At 41.5% G+C, this 26,233-nt stretch overlaps 1 protein-coding gene across 4 annotated transcripts; it reads left to right on the forward strand.

The window, feature by feature from the left end:
- On the forward strand, window positions 1–24,362 carry aven (apoptosis, caspase activation inhibitor). Of its 4 annotated transcripts, none has more exons than XM_034528450.1 (7): window positions 129–242; window positions 586–769; window positions 1,623–1,794; window positions 21,657–21,727; window positions 22,481–22,576; window positions 22,680–23,004; window positions 23,880–24,362. In XM_034528450.1, exons 2-7 carry the CDS (start codon window positions 767–769, stop codon window positions 24,035–24,037), a joined length of 825 nt encoding a protein of 274 aa, XP_034384341.1. In that variant the 5' UTR covers window positions 129–242; window positions 586–766; the 3' UTR covers window positions 24,038–24,362. The 4 variants fall into 4 exon arrangements, with proteins under 4 accessions (XP_034384340.1, XP_034384341.1, XP_034384343.1 ...); XM_034528452.1 differs by lacking the exons at window positions 129–242; window positions 586–769 and adding exons at window positions 18,972–19,509; window positions 20,994–21,088 and having other exon boundaries at window positions 1,688–1,794; XM_034528451.1 differs by lacking the exons at window positions 129–242; window positions 586–769; window positions 1,623–1,794 and adding exons at window positions 16,276–16,428; window positions 18,972–19,509; window positions 20,994–21,088.
- Window positions 24,363–26,233: the final 1,871 nt, after the last annotated feature.

The raw sequence follows: 26,233 nt of genomic DNA on the forward strand, positions 1-26,233 counted from the left end.
GAGTTTAAGGTGCCACATGCTAAACTGTCCGGCCAACATTGACAGCAATGGAGGCTCGACCGAGCGGAGGCAGAGGGGGCAGTTGGAAAAAAAGCGGCCGAGGTGGAAACAACAGCGACAGCGTCGGTGGCGAACACCGGGGCCGAGGGAGAGGAGCCCACCACCGCGGCCGAGGGAAAAGGGACCACTACCGCGGCCGTGGACGGGGGGCAAGCGGCCACTCAGCGGAGTTCCACCACCGGGTGAGAGAGAGAGCATGGAAGTTTACGTTATGTCCCATAGGCTGTCCGCGTTACCAAACCGCATTCAACAAAATAGTAATGTTGTCGTTGCGTCACCAAGAAAAACGCACAATGTTCTGGTAGGAAGACGTAAAACTCAATAAGACCTCTTTCTTTCTCTTTTTTAATGAGAGTTGTTTTTTTGGGAGGGATTAACATGAATGCCAAGTGAGGGAAAGTGATCACGTCAACGTGTGACGTTTCCAGTCAAAGCACAGCCTCTGGAGCTGCTATACAGCTGTGCGCCATATTCAATATAAATAGCCACAGCACGCACATTGTTTGATCGCTCTCTCCATTACAGAAGTGGGTTTGCGTCATCGTGATTACAGCACAATGCTCCACTGTTCGTGCTCAATACACATAACGAGTTCCTGTCAGCATGTGTAGAGTTCTGGTCTTCCACAACACTTCACCATCATCACGGGGCCTCGGATGCGACACTGGAGAGGTGCTGGGATGCTCTGTCAGCTTCGGCTCCTGCCATGGTAACTACAGAACTAGAAGGGAAACAATAGGGGCTCTTTGATTGCAATCACACAAATCTCCTTTGAAACAGGGGCTCCTTGATTGCAATCATGAGAAGAAACAAATCCCCCATTAATGGTTCCATAGCTACCATGGGGTCTTTGATGATATTGTTGGAGCCAACGATTAGCTCAGTTTAATTTTTTTTGTGTGTGGTGATTATGTTTTTGACAGGGCACCGTTTAAAAAACAAAAAACAACCTGAGCATGATAAATCTATGACAAATTTCCGTTCAGTTTTGGTCTATTCTTTATCACATAGTGGGACATTTACCGTGACCCGTTTTGTTAGGCTCAGCTACCAATCATGAATATGAGCTATGTGGTTGTGAAATACTCTTTGAATTCTACTTTCTGGAGCTTTGTCAGAGGAAGTGTTATTGGGAAATATGTTGTCACTTTACCCATGGCTAGCTGGCTTTGGAAATATGACTCTTTGTCAAGTTTGTAAAAATGAAGCAAACTTTTCTCTAGTATCTGCCTTGTTTGTATGTTCTGTATGATCTGCTCCAACGGAGTGATGTCTGAACGACACCAAAATGCAGTCCTTTCAGTTTATGGAAAAGATGGCGTATTTTAGAGGCATTATTTTTAGGCATTACTTGAACGGCAAAACACCAACTAAGTTTCTGTCAATCAATGAAATGACTAATCTACATCTTCATCTCTTGATTTGATTGTGGGCAAAAGCTTTTTGAACTTTCTGTCCTGTACCTATATTAGACTGTTGGAAAGGGTGCACTATTAAATCCCATGTGTTGCCTCAGTCACCCATTCCTCACCATGTACCCTGCCATGTTCCTCTTCTTTCAGGATCAAGATGAGGGGGAGAACTTTCAGGAGGAAGGCGAGAGGATGGAGGTTTTCTCCAGGAGGAAACTGGCTTCAAACTGGGACCGTTATGAGGCCTCAGAGAGGCAGGAGCCCGATGACGACTTGCCCACTCGGAGGGGAACCGACTACCACATCCTGCTGGAGTCCGCAGGTAAGAGCTGACCATTTAAAACATTTTTAAAAAATGCACCCGTAGTGTTCAGTCAGCCATTGACGGGGGAGACAAGTCAGACGTCTGATCTTCCCAAAAACTTGTTATGAAATATTCCGACAAAATAAAGCCAACTAGCACAAAGACAAATTCTCTGTCCATTACTCATGGATACTTGCTTGTATTTGCTGATACACCATTTTGCTTATGTGTGCACAAATAAATGTGGTTGCAATTAAAACTTTTCTTTTCACCAATAATTAAGAACGGTACACACGTTTGTGTATTAGCCTTTCTGAAATAACGACATGTACAACTCACACTCTGTCAAATACTCCACTGAGTCTAATTGTACTTTTCTAAGCTTGTCTCTAATTAGTCCAAATGAAATGTCTGCGTTGGACACTGCTGTCAAACCGCTGCATACATCCTCGTTTGGCTTTGTTTGCTCATTTCTGCCTCAGCGCTCCGTGTTTTAGCCCCCTGGGCTCTCAACAGTCTCTCATCCCTGTTTTTGTTGATATTTCTTTCCCAGAGGGAGCAAGTAGAAAGCTCAGTGTCGTCTTATTAGAGCGGAGCTCGAGATTTCTTCATATTTAGGACATTTTTTCAGTTAGCACACCACAATGAGTCACATTTTGCAATATTGCTTTGGCTGTTAGTTTTCTAGCATAGGACTTTTACAGTATTTAAAAGTCTAGAAATGTTAAGAACGGTTTCATATTATCTGCTGCTGGGTAATTAGAATGTTATAAATCAACAGGATGTGATATGGGTATTAAGATGCCATTATTTAAATTAGTGTGTCACCAGCACATTGACCTTTTTAGTTATTAATTAACGAACTTCCACCAGTTTATACATTTTTTTTATGATGACATAGAAATTAACTTTTTAGTATAACAATTTTCTTTTACTTTCTTTGCATATATAATTTTTTCTTTTACTATCCATTTATAATTTGGGTATTTTTAAAATGCTTGTGGCTTTTGTAATGGTATGAAGCTGTGCTAATCAAACGCACAGATAATTTACGGCCGACTTTGCGGTTTCCCTCAGATTTTATGGGTCATTTTAGTGTTTTTTTTTGGTGTTTTGGTTCAGTCTCACATCTCAATGTTATTTTCAGCAGCTGCGTTTAGTGCAAAAGCTCCAACAACCCTCTGTGTGCTACAACTATTTTGTGAAAACAATGGAGCCTGTAGCACCTATTAATGCAGTTTGATGTCTAGTTTCAGAGACTTGGCGTTACGGAATCATCATAAAGTTCTGGGAGGAACACTTTATTTAAATACAATTTCTGGCAATAAAATGAATACATGAACAAAATATATCTTCAACTATTGGTTTTATTAACAGCTTTGAATATAAACCCCACATTTGTGAGTTAATCACTGCTGATGAATGTTAAAAGTTAAATGGGCCATATTTTGACCAAAGCTCTAGTTTATTGAATACAACATGCTACAAATACTGTTTAATATTCAGATCTGGCTCTCCGATCAGTTTTCTTTGATCTGATCAAGTTTGCTAAATATCCAGAAGTTGACTCCTATATTCTTTGCCAGACGTGCTTGTGTTTTTTGCATGACATTATGAGGCTAATTCTAACTCAGGACGAGTGTTCAAGCAGCTAAATGTTTTCACAGGATTCTTTTTTTTGTGTGTGTTTTTTTTCTCACGCCATTAGAGAGTTGGAGAGTGTTGCAGCGCCGTGTCTCTCCCCCCCTTCTCTTGTAGCGTAAATGCCAAAGGTTCTCCAGTGAGTTGTTTGACTCGTATCTCTCGTCTCTGTGTTTTGCCCACATTGTCAGATTAGTCATGCCGTACAGCAAGAGGCTGCCGCTCTCTAGAGGATACTTAATTGTATGTGGGAGGCGATGCTTTCAAGAGTCGTTTTCCGGGCCAATTAAGGTAGCTGTTGAATCCGGAATCTGCTGCAGAAACCTCCCTTTTCCTCTTGGCTTAAGTTATTATAAAATACTTCTTAGTGGTGGAGCTTACGGTATTTCTACGTCATTTTGTTGTATGTGTTGGAGAGTATTCTGGTTGTTGCTTTGGCAAGACTGGGCAGGGTGTACAGGTCCGAAGTCTGTGCAGATGTTCAGTTTTTTACAATGGAAATGATTTACAGTGCTTTTCAATCTCTGTAATGCACAGTGAAGTTCTTACAGGATTCAGAATCCCAGAGCAGAGCAGGTTTGGATATCAGTGAGATTAAGCGCTGACTTTCCAAGATTTTAATCAAATAAATATATTTTTTTCTATGCAACAAAGCAGTATGTCATAAGGATGGTGCCGAAGAAGAGCCTTTATTATCTGATGCTGTTGTCGTCCACTGTTGTGCGAGCTGAGCACATGTGAACAACCTAAAACAAAACTCTATAAATATACATGTGTGTGGGTGGGGATTGTTTTGTTCTACCTGACATTAAAGGCCAGGAAGCATTGAAGTTGTCAAAGTGAGACCATGCAACTTTTTTTAAGGTGATTTTCAAAGCTGAAACAATCGGTTGATTAATTGATTGACAGAAAATTGATCTTAAAAAAATGTTAATATTTTTACCATTTAAAAATAAAAATACTGAATATCTGAAATCAAAATATAACAAGTTCATGTAGTTTTTCACTATTTTCTGACATTTAAATTAGGAATTAATTGAGAAAATTAGCAGGTTAATTGATCAAGAAAATAATTTGTAGTTTCGACCGAAAAAGAGAAATCAGAATCAGCTTTATTGTGAAATCAGCTTTAATGGGAAATCTGCCATCTCCCATTTCAAATTAAAAGTTACATTAATAATCATCTTTGCTTGATTGAATGTAATTAGGGGTTGACATTACCGACTCGGTGCATTGACTAGAAGACTCTTTAGTACTCGCGATGTGCTATAAATACACTTAACATTATCATATTGTCATTGCGGCTGCCTTTTTAGCAAAAGTTCCAAAGGATCTGAAACTTTCAGAGGTTCTGGCTGAGTTCTAAGGCTGAAGAGGTAATTAATCAAATCCCTATCATTAGCTCCCCTTCCTGCACAGTGAAGGGGAGATACACCTGTCAACACCTGCAAACACTTGCCGTGTTCAAGACCTCTAATTTTTTTGATCTTATGAAGATGTGAAAATGAAGTGGAACGTAAACATGACGATTGTGTCTGATTACAGAGAAATGCTTAAAGTTTCCTTTTGACTGGGAGGAGCTGCTGTTGCTTCACAACTCCAGATGGAGAGTGATGTCTTAATGCAAAGCTTACTGAGGCTCAGATGCTAAAATCATGATTCAATCTTCACCACTTTTACTTAAATTATTAAAAACAAATATGTAATTCTAATATAATCAGAATGTGCCATTATTGTACAGTCTAAACACTACATATAGGTGCTCAGATGAAGTTGAAATGTGGACGTGCACCAGGTCTGATCTGCTAATCGGATCATGTGATGTGGCTGAACACCTACTAAATGGAAGTTAATGTGAGATTGTTTTGTTAACTTTTGAAATGATCATAATCCTAATTTGGGATGAAGGGGACGTGTTGAAGATTGTAACAGTTGAAATCCTTTGATCAACTTAATCCAATGTGAGTTTAATTCGCGCTTCAGGCAAAAGTTGTGTTTTTGGTGTATTTTCTCTGCACTTGATAACTTTTCCATTTTCCATTCTGTTGCTGTAATATTAACACATATTCAACATATTATCAATAAATAGATTGTGATGTATTATTGTAGGTTTAAAACAATAAGTTAATTGAGTAATTAACATAAACTCCACCTTTTACCAGCAGCATCATTTGAAGTGATGAACACATTAATGCATACATATTCATAACTCAAGAATATCAAACTTGTGCTGAATAAGACATTTAGCATAATGGGTATTTATACTTTTTGTACCTAAAGTATATTCTGATGGTAATACTTGAATACAAATGATGGAGAGAGTATTTTCACACAAATTAAAGAAAATTAGTTTTTACTAGTTTTATTTCCGTAAAACACGAGTACATCTTCCATAATAAATTCTATAATAATGCAGTCCATGCATCCCACTCCTTTCATTCTTACATTCTATCTAAGATGGTCGAGTGCAGATTCTGTCACTGCTGTTTATATAATCTCCATTTATATAACCTCAGTTGGCTTATATTTCACTTTGACGTCTGTATCCAAAATGTATTGGCTGCTGCAGTGAATCCCTCAAAGAGCATTGGCGATCTTATCTTTTCATGTATTAATTATGTCGTACAATGCAAATGGTAGCACAAAAAGGGCAAACCTAAGCTCAAGGTCTATAAAGACGTCTGTCTACGTTTTCATTGAACTTTGCCTTGACGATCGATTTCAAAAAAATATAATGAAGCCGTCAGAACAATCAGTGGCCGACTTTGTATTTGCAAAGGCTTCATTGAAGGCTCTACTGTACTCGGTGTGATTAGGACAAATGGAGCCCGACGGGGAAATAATGTAAACAGTCAGTTTGATTTGAATTGAAGGTCATGTTGATTTCCGTTGTCTTGTCGTCTCGTAGATGGCGATTATGTGGCCCCACTGCTTGTCCAAACATCCCAAGTGCTTTTAGCATTCATGTGCTTGGATTGGATCCGATGATTAGTTTTCAAGGATGAAACCCTGGCGCTTTTGATTCTCAAAATATTTCCGGACCGGTGCTTTTTATACAAGCTGCTTTTGTGCAGGAAGCTTTTCATCTGAGAGGAATTTCGGCAAAAACAGTGGATTGAATGAATGACAACGCATCAAGTTGCCACCAAGCCTTTAGGAATTAATCGCTGTCGACGGTTTTGTAACCCAAAGGTGATTTAAAAAAAATATATATATTTTGTCATGTCTCGTCTCAGTCCTCGCATTGTTGGGGGTTGATTGTGCTGTTGCCAGGGGTAATGAGCACACGTGTGTGTGTGTGTGTGTGTCCATTTGACTTGGGGGACTTGCCGGGCAGTTATTTACATCCTAACACGGTCATCTATCTGTACACATTAACACAAGGATCAATCCTCTTCCCCCGCAGCCGTAGTTTACCAAGGCTGCTAATGGGCACCTATCAAGGCTCAATCATAATAAGACAAAAGGAAATCACATTAGAGCTTCAGTGGTTCAGCTAACCAGATTGACAAACACAAGGACGTTTTCCTAACTGAGATGAATAGTCCCAATCATGGCAATAATTTATATGTTCCGGCGTTGTTATGGATACTTGATTACCCATCGAGACTGGAGGAGATTGGCGTAAAAGCAGAGGAATGAGGCTGTTCATGGACTGCCTGTTCGGCAAAAACAGGAAACAACGCATCGCTTGTGGTTCGTTTCCCTGCAATTGCTGATTATGATGAAGCCGGTGGAGGATAGTGTGAGGTCAAATAAAGCAGCAGGTGGATCATCGACCCTTTCACTGAGATCATCCCACAAAACCTTCTTCCCACTTTTCATCCTTCTACACTACTTTAGTACTTCAGTCAGTACTTTAACAAATGAGGCAATCATTTCATTTTTTTTACGATAACCTTCAGATGAACAAATCTCAATTATTTAAATTGTCTCATAGTTTAAAAATACAAAAAATAAATAAAAAATCCCAGAATAATTTACATATATAATATAAAATTATTGCTGTATCTTTATTTTTCTTTTAAAGATGAGCTTTATATATTTTTTAATTTTTGACATGTCTGTCATGACCATGGAGAATGGTGATAGACCTTTTCACGGTTTTCTGACATTCTATTAACCAATCGATTTAATTGAGAAAATTATCTGCAAATTAATCAATAATGAAAAGGGCAATCATCAACTGCAGAAAATCTGCTAATCTTAACATTTCACGATCTCAAACAAGTGTGTTTTTGTGAAATAGTCTAATAAATTACATTATCATTATCGACTAATCTCTTGTTTCAGTTCAGCTTTAAAACTTTCTTGGATAAACGTCACATTGGTTATACCTCTGAGGATGCAGTGGTACAAGTGTTTGGATGCCGGTCATGTGACTTTTCATCACCGGGTTTTTAATGATGCCTTAAATCAAATCATCTTACTCCTCGTGCCTCCCACTTTTCCTGAGCACCTCTCCACGGCCAGACCCAGACTTTCAAAGTATACGGAAAATCCGGGTCAATTTTAATTACCTTTTGTGGGTGTCAAAGTTTTAAATTCACATTGAACAAAATGTACTGTAGACTTCCGAACTATAAAAGCACCAGTGACAACTTATCCCATTATTCATTATTATCGTAATTCGGGTCATATTTACGATTCAGTAGTACAAATTTAACGACTCTAGAATTTATAAGAGGATTCTACTGAACATTAAGTTAACAGCTGCTCCTGTGCGCGGTTTAATTTCCTGTCATAATAGCCACATCAAACGGAATATATACTCACCCTGTATGGCTCTGACAAAACACAATCCTGCAGCGTTAAATGGGCGTTTGGCCAGGTCTTTGATACGCTGGTTCTCCTCAGGCTGGCAGACTTTCTCTCTCTCCCTCTGTGTCTTTCCCAGCTTCTCTAGTTCTGTCGTTCACAGCGTTGGCTTCACACCTTCCCTCACTGGCTCGCTCTTCCCCTCCCCTGTTCCCCCTCGCCGACTTTTTTCCCTCTGTGCTCCTTTCTCCAACGAGGTGAAAAACAGACTTGTCAAATACAGGTAGGTCATCACACCGTCTCTCATCCTCACCAGTTGCTAAGTACGAGGCGCCTTGATGCAAACAAGTTGTTCTGCATCGTCGTGTAGTAGCTGTATAGCTCCTGGTTTGTCTCTGAGAAAAGATGGCAAATGCAACAGCTGGTCAGCGTCAGTGTCCATGTGACCGGGCAGCTTCGGTGCCTCGCTGGTGCTGTATAGACCTGTACAGGGTGAATTACTAGAACTCCCGGTCCTCAGCATTAATCAAGTGAAGATCTCATCGAAGCCTTTTCTCTTTCACCGAAGATAAACTCATCATCTTCTGGGAAACTGACGAAAGCAGCAAAAGTCCCAGTTTCTTACTCTTTCTGCAAAATTTGAGCAGCTCCACTGGCATGGAAAGCGGAGTTGAGCGTCCTCGATCCTCAAGGCTGCACAGATTGAATGACTTTTTTTTCTTCTTTTTTTTACCCTCCTGCTCGCCACGTCTGATAACGCTGCTGCACTAACGTCCGTACCGACATTGCAGATCTAACCGTGAGCCACTATTAGGAGAAATTCCCACATGGCCGGAAGCCTCATCCTGTGTACGAGCACTGGGCAACATGCAAGAGGAGGGAGGGAAAGCTGAGGAGGTAGAGGAGTAGGTTGAAGCAGAGCGGAGGAGAGGAGGAGCTGGAGGAGCTGGAGGAGGAGTCGATGTGGATGTCAGCAGCGGTTCAGAAAGGGCCGCCGTGTGCTTTTATGCTTACAGCTGTTTGTCTTCATCAGAGAGGCACTTCATGGTGAATTAGTCCCCAAAGTGTTGATCCCCTCTTTAAAAGTAGCGTGAGTGACTGTGGATGCAGCCATTGGTGACTTCAGTTTGCCAGCTATTCTCAAGTGCCTCCATTGGCCTCGCCTTGAGTGCTTTTCAGTGTTTCCTTTCTGTTTCTGTTGGTGTGACCTTCGCTGTTCACATAAGCTCATGGCTGTAGAAGCAGCTGTAGCGGGAGCAAACGCATGTTCTTTTTCTTCATACGTAGCTGCACTGAAGTAAGATATTCATTTTCTCAGTGGCTGAAAATTGAAGTTTAGTGAAAAGCAGAAAGGAAGAGATGATAAATGTTGCATAGCCCAGAATATTATCATCATATTTCTGGGACTCGTATTGATACGGATCCCTTTGAATTTCCATTGTGACTGCGATGCATACGGAGCAGGATGTTTTACAATTGAAACAAAAAAATGCTCTCGGGTGGACAAATGGAATTATAATTGTTTCTAAATGACCACAAACCTACTTTGGCATGTACTGCAATGTGTTACTCATCGGCCCGTAAAAACACTTATATTATTGGTATTAATATAATACCAATATATCGACAATACGCTGATATCAGCCCATGTGTCGACGCAGCTGGTCTAGCTAATAGCATATTAGCATATTCTCTCTTAGTATCACAATTAACCTCACTAAAGATTAATTAATGACATCTTATGTGATACACCTGTGCACTCAGTACCCATAGTGGAGCTCTTATACATTGTTTTCACTGAACACTAAGCAAAAGACAATGGATTATGACTGAGTAATATTTAACATATTCAGTAGTTAACACTATGCTAATATGCTATTCAGCTATATCACCACCACAGCAACCACACTATCCATCTTTTTGGGAGAAAGAATCTGACTTAATCCTCTTCAGAACCAATGTTAAAATGTAATGAGTTAGTGTCACTATAATCACCCATCAATAATACGAAATGTATCTACTCTTTGCAAGAGACTAGTCGAGCATATTGGCTCCTTAAACTCCCAAGCTAATTATTAACTTGCTCTGAAGCAATACTTTGGGCTATTTGCTGTTGTTGGTGATTTCCTTTTCCTCCACCTCCCCACTTGTTGCTGAATCCACGAGCAGTCGTTCATAACAGCGTGCACTCCGGTGGAGAACAGCTGGGTGACGGTTGCTGACGCAATGAGGCCGGCCCGTCGTCACGTGTTGTGGAGCATGCCATCGGCACCCGCCGTGCCACTGACATGCAGGTGAGCGGCAGTGATGACGACGTAGAAAGTTATTTATGAACCGTACCACAGTCGTATTTAGAACAGATTTTTCAAAATGTTCCGGTCCATGTAAGGCCCACAATTCTGCCTACCAGGATGGGTTTGTGCCAACCAAAGCAAATGATCTGGTTTGTGTTTGTACCATACGTCATACTGTTTACTGTCCTATTAATACTAATTAGAACACACTATGAACACCAGTCTTGATATTGATTTAACTTTCGAAAAAAGTTTATATACTGTGTGTGTGTGTGTATATATATATATATATATATATATATATATATATATATATATATATATATATATATATATATATATATATATATATATATATATATATATATATATATATATATATATTTTTTTTTTATTGATGAAACTAATATTGATATTGCTCCTCGTTGGACACTGCCATAGAATTAATGAAGCTCTCTTTACTCTAAATAATACAATTAAAAATCCATAAAACCCTAACCCACTACAAAGGTATTAGCTTTGAAAATTGTCTCATACTGCACTGAAGAGCCACCATTTTTTCAGGCTCCTTCAGAAATCACACCTACTCCTGAAAGGACCAGAGCTTTTCATCCTCACTCTGTGAGGGGTTGAATAGACCGGATGCATTTCTTTGAAACCATTTTGCTTTCATGTTAATATATTATGTATGTTCCTGTGTAGCAATTGATGATTGTAAAGCCCTCTGAGGCAAATTTGTGATATTGGGCTATACAAAATAAACTGAATTGAATTATCAGGAGTATGCAATACAAAGGATGTGAGGCACACATTTATACGGTGATTGCTAGATTTCTGTAGATTGGGAGCATCACAGGCCTCCGTCAACACAGTTGACCCCTGTGACATCATCACTGTGTCCCGCTGCTGTTAACCATCAATATTTGTTGAGAATAGAGGTTATCATAAGTCATTTACATAAGTCTGCAATTACGAGCACAAAAGGCTAATAATCAATATGGCGGATTTATGTTGTTATGACATTTTATGAATGGTTTTAGTTTAGTCCGTTTGTTTTTTTTTTTTAAAGAGAGAAAAGAAGGCCAAAAGAGAAAGAAAGTAGCTTCTTTTAAAATTATATCCATGGCATTTTTTCTTCTTGAAGATTTGGAGTGTGGTCTTTCCAAGAATGGTCTTGACCACAGGTTTTCGTCTCGTTGACATGTATATGATATCCAAGAAGCAAAAAAAATTGGTCGGTTTGAGACAGACCACATTGGTGGTTCCCATTATTTAAAATGAAAGCTTGTGCTATGGAGCTGGAAAGAAGGCGTCGACCGATGGTTGAACCTTTTTAAGAGCAATGTGGTTTGTGGCTTCCACCTGACTGGAGCCGTCAGTGAAGAGCACGAGTTCATGTGTGAAACGAGTATAAACTTTCCATGAAACCAAAGTCAATTCTAGCTTCCTCTTTTGACAGGCATAGATATGTAATTGTGTCAGAGCTGCAGTCTCAAATAACCATTAATTCCCAAAAGCTGAGCCAATTATTTAAAGAGGTTTAAAAAGAAAAAAACAAATTAGTAATTTAATGGTGTGTTTCTGTGCCTCCAATTAAAGATAATTGCTTTGTGTGCTTCCCACCTCCCACACTGTGTTGCTTGTCTTGTGGTAAATAACAATGGAGGTGCTGACAATAATGGCACATAAAGCTTTCCACCAGATGTGTCCTCCTCCTGTCTGAGCGTTTTTTTTCATTGTCAACTCGGGCTGTTCATTAGCTGTGACTAACCAAACGTAACATTTGTCACCAGTCAAACGGTCGTTATTGGAACACAAAAAACAAACGGCGTGCGCCTGATTCTGTCAACAGGCGTTGGTGTCTCTAGCAAACCAAGATGACCCTCGCTTCAAGTAGCATGTGAACGAGTTCCAACTCCTTTTAGTTTATCCCCTCCAATGTAGATAATGAGGGGTCAATAGCACGATTGGCTTCTGCAATGGTGCCATCGTGATTGGGCCCCATTACTCCCATCTGAGAGCTTGTCTTTCTCCTCCAAAGTCCCTCTCAGCCTTTTGAATATGAATGTGATCTCAGGCTGCAGTCGGGGAGGAGGTGGGGGGACCAAGATGAACGATGGTCATTAAAAGCTGCAACAAAAACACAAGCAGAGGTCACTCCGGGGCATTTGTGCCTCACAACATCGAGGCAGACTATAAAATATGTCACATTAATTGTCAACGGACACACTAGTGGAGCAAGTTCGCGCCACCGACCCCTGATGTCCAAAATTCAATTCTTGATTATATTGATATCAATAATAGTTATGTATCACTCTTACTGTCCCCAACATTGATACAGATTCCAGGCTCCAATAGCAAGAGCCCATCACAGTTGAGGAGATTTCACATGGTGCAATGTTTCAAGTATCCTTGGCAACAAGATGTTTCCTGTCGAATTTCCACAGGAATTTAATGCTGAAGAATCCCTTCTCCTGATCAGCATACTCACCTTTACCTTGGGCACCACTTCTCTCCTCCAAGCTTCCATTAATACTAAAAATAATAAAGACCCCCCCCCCCCCCCCTCGACTATGAAATATTAGCTATGCTGCTGGCTGTGCGTTTGGAAACAGTCCTGCCATCTTTAATTTCCCCTTCCCACACAGGCTTTATTAACAATAGCTTATTTAATATTGTGTACAACCCCTCGAACTCATAGGACCCCACATCTCTTCGGACGCTGAGAAGGCTTTGGACAGAGTGGAATCTTATGCACATATATATATATATATATATATATATATATGCGCAAAGTGGAATAAAGTGCCTATTCATATGTACTGCTTATTCTAGATTTATCCTGTATATTACATATAAATTTATTTATTTATATACATTGTATTTATTTTATAGTTTAGAATGTAGTAGATGTTTACTGTTGACCACAGTATGGCTTTCACTGTTTCACTGAACAAGCAATTTGAAGACGTCACTATGAACTCACAGGAATCGACTGGGTACAATATTTAGTTCATAAGTTTCAAAGCATCTGGTGAAAAGAACTCTTCCACATTGTGCTTGTCCATATTGTCCACGAGCACAATTAATGTTCCTCCAACCTCTATTTGTCTTGTACGTCTGAACAGAGTGCAGAGGGTGCTGTGTGTGTTTAGTGTCTTTGAGACTGCAGCATCATGACTCAGTCCGACTCAGACAGTTATGAGTGTCTCCTGATGAATTTACTACAAAAATGCAGGAACTCTGGATTTCTGGAGTGAATAGATCAAACTGGGGTGGCTGCTCAGGATGTCTTGTTTGGATTTTAGCACTGCGATGTCCGTCACATTTCATCCGCTCAAGTCTTCAAAGGATTGAAACATTCACGCTTTCTGTCAGTTTCGTGCTTATTTAAGGCGATCTCCAGGTCTTTATTTAGCAGCCTGTGGGTGCATTGTTCTTATCTTCCTGTGGCCTTTGAGGCCTTTTTGTAGGCTTTGCCTGTGAAAACAAAAACACAGTTCTCCAATCAATTTCACAAATAAAATGCACCAGGTGTGTGCATGGAGCAATTTCTCAGCTTTCATCTTGTAAGGTGAATAATGACAATTCAATTTCAATTCAATTCAATTCAGTTTATTTTGGATAGCCCAATATCACAAATTACAAATTTGCCTCAGAGGGCTTTACAATCTGTACACATACGACATCCCTGACAGATGGCTAAAATAACTCAAATGTCCTCTCTGTTCCTGTCGGATCTATGTTCAGACAATTCAGTGGTGCCTGCTAGATTCACGCTATTGATCCATTTTCAGCGTGGTATTGATCAGTATTAGCTGTTTACTAATCTATTCAGCTAACCTAATAGCTGAGGCTCCTTGCATCTTCATAATGAGGTACCCAGATGTCCCAGCCGATGGTCTGCCATAGGGACCAGCGCCGGGAGGCTACTGTCAGCCTACATCACACACTCGTTCTTAGCCGATTTGCCTCCTGCGTAGCGACTCGTAAGCCTGGAGCGAGATGACGTCTGCTGGCACGAAGAGAATGTCTTCGAGGCGACGCGTTTCCTATAAGCGAGTGACAATAGGCTACCTCGTGCTGGAATTGATGTTTTCTATCGCATCTCAAGATCAGCTGCGTTGCATGGTTTCCCTCTGACTGTCACTGTTACACACACGTCCTGTTTATTATGACGCGTGCCACACAGGTCAGTTTGTGTCTCGTTCTCATTTCATTTCTGCGTCACTGTTGCAGTCAGGTTTGTTTTGTTTCCAACCGCAGTCTACATCATTTGGGAGTGAAAGTGTTTTTATTAGTTATGATGCACTGTTGGTGAAGTTAAAGTTTGGTTTCTAATCACAATAGATTTGGTCATTTTCACCCGTGGAAACAATGTGGCTCCAGGTGTGGACCACTTTGGTCAAGACTGAAACGTCTGCATTGCCATAAAATGATGTTCAGAATGTTGAATCCCAATGACTTTGGTGATCCCCTTTAGCACCACGGTTACCCTTACCCCTTAAAGTGAAACTGATGCAACCGGAGTACTTTCTCCATTGTTACCATTCCAGTGTTAGGTTCTCTATCCGTGGTAATGTTGGTTGACTGAAAAACTGAAAGAAATATAATTATAAACAGATTTCAACGTTTAATTTTTTTTTTTATTTGATCATTTCCTTTTGTCAATATTACTTTAGATGTCCATCAGATTCAGGCTTACAATGCCGTTTAGATTACTCTGGGAATGCTCCTGGTGTTATATCATATGTCAACATGACGGGGCATGGATCAAAGTACTGCCTCCACATATTTCTTGTCGACACTATTGATCTCGGTCGTCCGTACATTCATATAAAACATGAAAGGCAACACGGATTGTAGCCTAATAATATCCAGCAAAGCAATGCACGGTCTGAGTCACCCGTTTGATTATGATTTATTAGATCCCAGGTATCCCGGCATCTTGGCTCTAAACAAGCCGGACGTCCATACACAACACGTCTAACGGGAACGAGGCCTCGAGTTGAATGGAGCTCTTCTGATACGACTTTGTCACCAACGCAGCCTCGTGCAATAGCCATTAAAAGTTAAGAGTAAATAGCTTCGGCCCTCTTTATTGTCTCGCCTGGTTTGCTCGGGATTTTAATTGCATTTAGGGCAGACAGTGATTTATCGATGCGTAGTGGGTTTCAGCACTGTGCCGTGTTCGGATAATTGGTTTGGTTAAAAAGGCGTGACAGGGAGCACGCTGGAGGTACTGTAGCTCTCGGATGGCGGATCGCTCCATAGATTGCAACAAGTTCCTCCGAACGGTCTTCCCTGCATGCTTTCTTCGGTCTGTAAATGCTCTTTCTTGCTTTATCCTCTTCCATTTTCCCTCAATCTTTTACACTTATCTTTCCCTTCATGTTTCTCTCACACTTTCCATCCTGCCCCTCCCCTTAGTGCTAGCAAACCCCTTTCAGACGGGATTTGTCACAGAAGTAATAACTCTCAGTTGTTGTTTTTTTTTTTCTCGCTCCATCCCTTATCAAGTGAGGATCTGCCGCGACAGCCGGTTTAAAAGAGAAGTAATCCTTCACGGATCACATGAATGTATTCCCCCTTCCACTCAGGGAAAATGTCAACATTTCACTGCAGGTGTTAGTGGAGACTGAGCAGCGGTACTGTTGCTCCTCGCAGGTCCGTCCTGCTGCCATTCAACCGGTCGCTGCTCCAAGAAAAGAAGGCGAATCGAGGTTGAGCCCCGGCCGCAGCTGTACAGGGCGAGTGGACCGAGTCTGCAGGGCTGTATACTAAAGGTGTGGCTCACTCAACAAGGATGTGCGTGTGTGGGGCTGTCGGCACCACAACCAACAGGGCAACAGCGACATGTTCTGGCAAACAGGACACGGGGACACGCCCACAAACCCAGTTCTTTGTTTAGGATGACAACACAGAGTTGCTGCCCCATATTGAGTGTCACGCTCCACATGTAAGTTATCTTACAGCTTTCATACGTCTTCTCTAACCGAGGCTCCGGAGCTATTCGATCTATAACGCGACAATCAAATTGTCACTTTTAAGGAAGCTTTTATTGTAAAATTACTGAAATGATTCATTGATTCTCGAAATGGTTTCGAATGCTTTTTTTTTCTGCCCATTGGCTAATTGTTTGTGCTCAGCTACAGAACTCAAATACAGGATAAAAGACGACTCCACAGTATAAATGCTGTTGGCATTCATGCACTTGTTAGGTCCACATTGCGGTGAAGAGAAAAGTCAAATAACAACACCGCTATCTTCTCGCTACATCTCCTATGTGTTTCCTCCGTTCATCAGCCTGTCCACAGCAGAGCGATCCTCATCCAGCTCGTCTTATCTTCGCCCTGACTCGGTGCCAGTGCTCGACAGTCTTACAAAGCAGAACTAGGGAAGGGAAGGGGGGGGGCGGGTGAAGATGAACAGCGCGGCAGGGTGAGAGCAGAGTGGAGTTGAGTGGAGCAGGAAAAGAGCAGAGCGGAACAGAAAGGCAGCAGCGAGGCCACAACACATCCCGAATATAAAAGATGAGAGCGGGACGAGCCATAGATGGCTCGGGTTGCGAGCAAAAAAAATAAAAGAAGCCACATTTGTTCATGTGGGGTTCAGCCAGCAAGATGTCAAGAGACAGGATACCACATCATACAGAAGTTACACAATGCCAGCCCAGCCACTTAGAACAAAGCATGAGTAATGCAGTGTTTATTCACTGTGGAATAACTCGCCACCCCAACTGACGCACTCAGACAATCATTTGAGTTGTGAATTGATCTTTAATCCGTTGTGTAGTGTGACGCCAGGAGCTTTACCGGCATTCTAGTTACTTATCGCAGTCATATTTAACCAAATTCCTTCCGCGGGACGGGGACAAGCTGCTGGAGGTATTTTAATAATGTTGAATAATGTGGGAATGACAGAAAAAGCAATACATGCATAACTTTATGTTTGTAGCCGTGGATCTTTCAGTCTGACACACGAGAGACATATATTATTTGGTATCAAAGATAAATGCACAATATTTTCTGGTAGACAGTTTTATTTGATTATTAGAATATCTTATATATTATTATAGTTAAAGATTTTACAGATTCGACAGAACAAAATATGAATCGAATGATCTGCGTGTCATCCAAAGGTGTTCTGCAATGCAGCCTGCAGAAACCGCTTTTGATTTGTATCATTTCTAACATGAAGAAGAATGATCCAATAAGCAGAACAGCATTTTCTGTTAAAGAAGCTGCATTTGAGCATGTTTTCATAAATGAAAACACGACACAAGTCAAACTGCCGAGTGTTTAGATACAAAATGCTTTGGGCTCTCTTACGATAATAACGGTGTTGAAAGTTGTCTTTTCGTTTCTTTCTTTCTGTCCATCTTGTTCCTTCCATGACTTTTTTGCTTTCTGGAGCCACGATGCTGATGTGACCTTTGATCAGACCACTCCTGTATTTTTATTTAACTTCTCTCATGTTCCTCTCATCAACACAGCAGAATTACTCAGACGGAGGAAGACAGCTTGTCAAGTGTTTGTCAAATTAAAATGAAGACATTAACTCCGGAAGAGAAAGTAAAGTAAACACTATTAAACACATACTCTATCATAGCCTGGACCAGTGGCGGACATTTCTTCATAAATACTTCTTTTATCTTTGTTCTCCGTGGCATACATTAACTTATTTTGAGGCCGAGGTTTTTACAATGACGGTAATCAATGTTTAAGGGCACTCGTGTTTTAATCATATTTCCTGCATACGTCGATATTTTGCTCTTGTCATGTGCTCCTCCCTTTTTAGATTTATCAATAATAACACACAGTAGATTGCAGTTTTAGCTGACATGAAGACATCTTGAGTCTAATATTAAATACTAACATGATTCTGTTGGCATGGGTATCCCTTTAAAGGTACTGATATCTTGTTTTTAAAGCAATACCCAGCTGTAGTCAGTGGGGTTCATCCTCCGGGGACCATGAATGTCTGAACATGATTGTATGGTAATCCAGATGTTTTCTCAATGAATCCTTGTGGGATGTTTGAAATAAGAAGTGACGTGACGACCTCCAGTGTCTCGTTTGATTCAAAACCCATGCTCTAAAACCAAAGATATTCTACAATAACGCGAAGCAGAGGAAAGTCAGACACCTCCACGTTTGAGAAGCTGAAACAAGTTGTTGATGTTTGGTATTCTTGCTATTTCTTTTCTCGCGATGAATCAGCGGGTCGTTGTAGCTCTTGGTCCAGTTGTGATGTTCAGGTTTGATATGAGGTCTTTGTTTGGTTCAGAGCGCGGTGACACACGTGAGACTTCAGGTGAAGCTCTGCACTTAAAACAGTGTCATCTTTGATCTGTTTGGACGAGCAGGAATGAACCGTTGGCTTCACGCTCTATCATTTTCTTCATTCGTTCCTTTTTCCTCCTCCACACACACACACACACGCACACACACACCCTCGTCCTCCTCCAATCGTCTCTCTTTCTCTTTCTGTCTTCTGGAGGTTTGACTGAAGTTTTCCCTCATCCTCACCGGCAGCCGTTGCCATGGTTGTGTCAGCGCTCTCCGAACTACCTGGGATGGTATTTCCATGGACACAGATCAGGATGACACTGGGCTGTGGGAGGGAGGCGTCAGCAGTTCTGTGTGTTGGAGACAGACTGGAGGAGACAGAGGAGGACGAGGAGGACGAGGAGGACGAGGAGGACGAGGAGGACGAGGAGGATGAGGAGGAGGAGGAGGATTAGTGTCTGCAAAGATATTAAACAGAGGAGCAGTAGTTTAAAAAAGAGGAAACGCAAGAGTGAGAGGTCACTGCTGAAGGGCCGTTGCTACTCGATGCAGATAACATTTTTAACACCGTCGTTCAGATCTGTGAACAACAACACAAGAGGAATGGATCCCGGTGACGTCTGAAGCTGTTGCATTAACACAAGTTGGAAATATGAACATTTGAAAGACATGATTATACAGCTTTTCATGCACTTACGGCTGAATTCATCATTCTGTGTTTCCATGAAAGGAAATTGCATTGTTTTAAGGTAATTTACTGACATTGATATATGAGAATAAGAGGAATCGGTCAACAAGTTATCGACTTTGTTTAAAAAAAATAATAGTAATAATTCTTGTAGTTCATAAGAATTGAGGTAAAATATTACTATAATACAGCTGTCACTTTTCATCTGCAGATACCAATATTTTCTTATGACATGCCAATAATATCAGCTAAGATGATATATTATTATATATGTTGATCAGGTCCTAGTTTTCATTCTTGGATTGATATATTTTTGAAAATATGGGATTGGGATGTTTTTTTTTTTGACATTTCTATTCTGACAATTCTTGTTGTTCATTTAGATTTCGGGCAAAAGATTCTTTGGGTGACAACATAGGACACACATTTACAAATGGTTCCAGCTTGTTTGACCTCTTGTTTGACCTCTATTCAAACAACACACTCTGACCGTCTTGGCTATTGTGCTGCTCTTTGCTAATATGCTCATAAACCCCCCAAAAAGATGGATTAAAATATAGATATATTAGCGTTTCCCAAGTGAACGTGAACGACTATATTCACAAAGACATATCGGCTCTCTAATGCTGTAATAGTTTCCTCAGGTATGTGCTAAGTGGTGATTTATTTTAGGAGGGGAGTAAAATATTGTTTCCTGTCATATTTATTCAACGGGCTTCATCGTGTCGACCTTATCGAATCTTTCTCACTCAGTTTTTGATAGCGAGGCGCTCGGAATATTGTTTCCGAACAATCTTCCCAAGTAAACCACAACCAGGTTAATATGCCCAGCTTTATCTCCTCCAGGGGGAACATCGGTCCATCTCCCCGTGTGGCCCGTCAGCCGTCACATAAAGCTGACATTCCCATCATCTTCCCTTAACCGCCCGCCTCGCAGCCATTGTAACCTTGATCATGCTTCAATTCATAAATCATGCTTCCTCGGCCTGTCTGGCAGCGGGGAGCCGGGCCGCCCGGCAGCCTCTCCTACTTGCCCCCCCCCCCCCCCCTTCCCCGTGCAGCCAAGCAATCAAGGACGACCGCAGATGGCGCCGAGCGTCTCTCATGCAACAAAACAAGAGGCTGCCTCCGTCAGGCCTCCCACTGACTTCCCATCTGTGTGTGGCAGCCTGAGCCGAGTCTGCCGCTTCACCTGCACGCTGTTCAGCTCCAGCATCCTTTGATTTGAGCGAGCGAGCGTCGCGCATCCTCACCCTGGGGGGGAGGGGGAGGGGGGGGGCGAGGCGGCGAGGCTTCAGAAAGTCTGTTTTCTGACTGCAAACCGCTGCTGGATCTAAACCGATGCACCAGAAAGAATCCTGCAGGAGACGGTAGACTGATTCATGCTGTGTATGCATTTTTTTAACGTACGGTCTTGTATGCCAAATATGAAGCTACAGCTTGGAGTAAAGGAAATGGACTTTAGGTGACCCCCGATTTTAAAAAGGGCCTCAAACAGCTACAGATTTGTTTTGATGTGTCGATGTTTTTTCTCTCCCCCTCAAGTATTCAAGTACTTCTTCCGTCTATGTTTGACCAGAGATGCCCTTCCTCTACTTCATCTACAAGTATTCACATTCTGCCTGCTATTCCACCCAGAGGTACAACAGTCCCGCTGGTTTGTGGCGAACATCCACAACATGATGAGTTTTATTCTTCGTAGTGGTGCTTCACGTGTGCATCGTTGCTGAGCGGTTTGCGTTGGTCGTGTTGTGACTGAGCACCGACAACTTGTTCGTCTGATTTCTTGATTTAAAAACAAACTCGACAGCTCTGAAAATCCTCCACTTGTGTGTTACTGCTGCTGCCGTTTGTGATTATTAATAATACAAGCCCGGGGCCTTTTTTGTAGTTCCTGAGAGCCCTCAGCCTGTCGGTGTTCGGGCAGCAAAGTGGCGTCACATGCTCGCTCTGCTTTAACTCTCATGCTGATCAACACTTTACACAAAGCTGTTAACTGCTTTCCAGAGAAGCACTGCCGGAGCATTTCAGACATTCTCGGTGTGAAGGCCACTCCCCCGGCTTCCATGAGCCTGGAGTTGTTGTTGTATTACAGAGAAATGAATAAAACCAAAGAAGTGTTTAATTGAAACTGCAGCAGACGGCCGTCCTCTTGGACGTTGACTGCAGCAGGTCAAAGTCAAACGCTGGTCTGTTTCTCTCTCTCAGGGGATTCCTTCACTCAATTCCGATTTTCAGAAGAGATGGACTGGGAGATGGACTCGTCTTCAGCCAGTCAGGTAAATCTATATCCCACACGATCCTCAGCGTTCTGCTTCTTTGTCTTTCATGGATTAATCCCACTCTGTCAGGTATGGATCCTTCAGACAGACATTACCTTTGGACCGGCAGAAAGAGACGAAAAGTAAAAAGTAGCATTGTTGGCTCATGTCGGTCGGTACACTGGTACGACTGGTAACACTGGTAACACTGGTACGACTGGTAACACTGGTAACACTGGTACGGTCCACACTGAAATATCTCAACAACTATCGGGTGGATTGGTGCAGACATGCATGATATGATGAATCTCACTGACTTTTGGGGAGTCCCTGACTTTTCCCTCCTTTGAGTGAAACGTCTCGACACTTACTGCACTTATACCTGCTAGTTTATCGAGACTTCCAGTTGCACATATTTTTTCACTCAAAAGTAGTTTCAAGTCCGATTCCTCCTCATGCGTTACGGTGCCTCGTTAATATCGAGTTTGCCGAAAAAGCTGAAGCGATAATAATTAGACTCGAATGTTTCAAAGTGCATTTAGTCTTTGAATCCTCATTCAGAAGACAGTCAGAGCTACACTGCTTAGTACAGAGTAGTGACCTGCACTTGTAATATAAGTACAATATAAAGTATAACCGTGTTGCACAGAATAGACCTCCCAATACTTTAATTGTCGTTTTACTTCATGGGCTGTGGCTGTGGCTTGTAAACTGTCAGTGTTCTCTAAACAGCTGCTGGATTGTGGCTGATTTGACCTGTTCCCTCTCTAGATGTCTGCGGTGTTTGTGGACCTCCCAGCGCTCGCCCAGAGCCTTCAACAAGTGCCTCTCCACCAGAGACTCAACCTTGAGGCGGAGCTGCTTCAGGTCGGCTGTCTGACTAAATATCCCGCACTGGGAAATCGTCTCGGCAATGTTGGACTTGCAGTTTTAATATTCGCAGTCATCTTTTACGCTTCTCCTGTTTCAGGTCTCGACCCCAGTAGAACTGCCCACTCTGACCCTCGCACTGAAACAGGCGAAGCCCAAAGCGGCCACGCTCACGCCTCCGTCTGCGGCTTTGAAAATCGTCACCACCGACCAGAAAGTCCCCGTGGCTACAAACCCAGCGTCAAGCTCAGACTCACCGGGTTCCTCCAGTGCTGCAGAGCCTCCGGTGGATGACGTTGATGATGATGATGATGATGGTGATGAGGAGCTGGACCAGCTGCTCAGTTTACAGAAACCAGTCTGGGATGTTTCAGGAAGCCAATCTGTCAGTGTTGCAGATGAGGAGAGTGCGCCTCCAAAGAAAAGTGAGTATATTCAGCTTGTTTTATGATCAAAGGTCTACGGTATTTTGATTGAATATTTTTGGAAGTGTGCTTATTCGCTTTCTGTGGTGGAGTTATGAGGATTGATACCACTCAATACCCATGTCCGTACAGTAAGTATGACCTCTAAGTTTAGCTTAGCATAAAGACTGAACACAGCTGTCAAAAGGTCACAGCGACTTGAAATAGACCAATTAACCAGTTATCTTCTGTTACTATGACACGTGACATACTATACCGTGAATTCTATACTTTTCCTTTTTAAATTATATTTTTATGCCATACATACAAATGTGACTTTTAATGACGTATTTTACTATGACACTATTTAATGTTTTAGTGACATAAATGCATGACATACAATAATATTCCTTTTCATTTATATTTTATTACAGACTATACTATAACTTTTTCTGACTTTTCTGACTTCACTATAAAGATTTTTGACATACAACACTGCCATTTATGTCACCAAAACTATACAACAACGTTCGTCAAGTTACTCTTAAATGGGTTTTTATACTTTTTCAAAATATTATACTATGACTTTTTATGTAAGTGTCCACATGGCATACCATGACTTTTTTAAATTGTTTTCGACACTGTATTATGACCATTTTCTCAGTTACTTTCAACATTCTACAATACCATACTTCCTTTTTTCACAATTGTTTTCAACATATTTACTATGACTTTTGTATGACATTTTCATCTCGGAGAATCTCACTAACACTATATCTATCTTCAGAACTTAATATTCAGCACTGAAGGGTGCTGAAGCACAAAAATATTTCATGTCCAAAACTAATAATTTGGTAAGTCACATTTTTTGCACTGTGTGTTCTTTCATTATGCAGCGTGTGAGCAAGTGGAGGAGATGGAGCCTGCGGTGACGGAGGAGAAGATGGATGAAGTGAAAGACAAAGATGTCCGTACACCACCAGAGTCGGCTTCTGCCAGACAGGAAGTGACAGAGGAAGACCTGGAGGACTGGCTGGACAGCATGATCGCCTGACCAGCAGTTGATTAAAGACTCGACATGTATATAAGGAGGAATGTGTGTGTGGAAATGTTCATGTTGCATTTCATTTTTTTACATTTTTTTTTATAGAATAATTTGTTCCTTGTGAAAGTTACACTTTGCAGGATTGTCGCGGTTCGAGGAATCTCAGTTGCAAAAAGGGACGGAGAGAAAGTGAAATGTTGCTTTATTGCGTCAATTGCTTTTATTCATATCCTCCCCCTCATCAAAAGAAATGCAGTTTACCAAAGCTCCTACATACAAACAAAGAGCCATACAATAGCAGTGAACCATTTTGTCAATAAATCTTTGAACTGTGTTTTTTTTCTTTTTTTTCTTTCTTCTACTGTGGACAGAAGAGCAGGCGGCAAGACGCAGTTTAGAAATAACCAAGCTAAGCTACATGTACACAAGTTATATTTATACAACAAATGTTTTTCTCTTTTTATCATTTAAAAGCTGCAAAAACTATCTTGAGCTAAATCTGCTTGTCAGGAGGGACAAAAATGCTAAATGTTTTTGCATAGTTTCTCATAAGGCACGCCGGCACTTGATGACACCTAAAGTGAGTCGTCTCTGGTCCTGGAAGAACCGTGTTCTGTAACGCCTCATTTCATCTGACACATTTCAAAAGGCAGATTGGGTTTCAATACTGATCAATACTCTTGCACACATCCATTCAGTGGGCTTGTTAAAACGTGACACGAGCATCCCGCCGTTAAACAAGTACACTGTGCATTTACAGACATTCAGTTGTCATGCTGTAACCCGTCTCGCGTATCAAACGTCCACGCACGACAAACGGTGCAACAGGTGTGTGTGGGGGGGTGTGTCGGGTGGGGGGCGGTAAGCAAGTGAAAAGGCAACGTGAATCAAAGAGGACTTTGCATATAGGGCGACGGACTTGTTTTCGGTATCGAGGAAGAGGACTCGGATGCACAAATCCAAAATGTCCAATCATCAGTCATTCATCTTGAAATATTTTTGTTGTGTATCGCCATGGCAGCAGACAAAGTCCGGAGAGTGGTCAAGTTCACTGTCTCTTTCAAATAGAAGGCACAACACAAGCACCCTCTAACCCAGCTGGTCCTCGTACTGCTTACGGAAACAGTCTCCGGTGGGGAAGAAGTCCCAGCATCTCTCCTGGTACAACTTCCACACATACGACTCCTGCAGAGGAAACGTGAACATGTGGAGTCACAGTAGCACCATCAATATCACATATTAGGCTGAGGTTACTAGTTATGGGAGCACCACGATGTGACTGAGGACTACTATGTTCAAAAATGTAAAAGTGTGTATGCCAACAACAACGTTTTAGGTTTAATCAATATATAGGATCAATATTTACCATTTAATAGGACATTGTGACATGAGCGAGGACCGTAATGTGTCACAAATGTGGAAATAGCATATTCATACCCGGATCAAGAAGCACTGCATGTGGTTTGATTAGTGCCACATGTCCAAATGAGCAACAGGAAATGTGATATTGCATGTTGCACATATAGTGAAACAGGCAAGGGGATTTAGAAATAAGCCACATACATAATGTGTGATACTGTAAGAAGATTCCATAGTAGTAATGCATCATTAGTATTATTTGTAAACTGAGTGATCCATAAGGCCAGCCTTTTATTTTCTGCAGAAAAACAAAAAGTGTGTTCACAACATTAAAGCTAGAGTTTTATTTGTTCCTACTAAATGTGTGACATAAGAACAGTGCATACATATAAAATCAAAACAACTTGAATCGGAGGTGCGCCACAATAACAAGTGGCAAAGTGAACCCACGCATTGCCTCTTCCTCCTGCTGAGCCGTACTTATGCAACATCACAAGTGGGTTGAAATGCTGCACAAGTAAAACCTACTGAAGTTACTGTAACCTTCCTTTGGTCTTAAGATTGATCCGATGGAACACATCACAGAATAATAAGCGCATCTAGCAGGTTATGAGCGCCGTCACGTACCTGCCCCGTGTGTTCAGTCTCGTCCTTGTTAATCAGGTACATCAGGAAGAACCTGCACACGCGGGAGGAGCAGCAGGTGTGAGAAAACATTGGAGATCATAACTACGTCGTGACTGATTGGTCGCTGCACTCACAGGTAGTTGGCGAGGTTGTGCTCTTGCAAGGTGTGGGTTTCAAACCCGTGAGGCGTCCGGTCAAAGTAGTCGTTCCCGATGCCAC

This window comes from Cyclopterus lumpus, chromosome 24 (assembly GCF_009769545.1).
Source record: "Cyclopterus lumpus isolate fCycLum1 chromosome 24, fCycLum1.pri, whole genome shotgun sequence".
NCBI classification, from domain to species: domain Eukaryota; kingdom Metazoa; phylum Chordata; class Actinopteri; order Perciformes; family Cyclopteridae; genus Cyclopterus; species Cyclopterus lumpus.

Bases quoted from the DNA above. Each gene is read 5' to 3' on its own strand.
- aven (XM_034528449.1), top strand. From the start codon at position 48: ATGGAGGCTCGACCGAGCGGAGGCAGAGGGGGCAGTTGGAAAAAAAGC. The intron at 243-1,622 runs GTGAGAGAGAGA...CTCTTCTTTCAG, and splicing joins CAGCGGAGTTCCACCACCGG to GATCAAGATGAGGGGGAGAA. The intron at 1,795-21,656 runs GTAAGAGCTGAC...TCTCTCTCTCAG, and splicing joins CATCCTGCTGGAGTCCGCAG to GGGATTCCTTCACTCAATTC.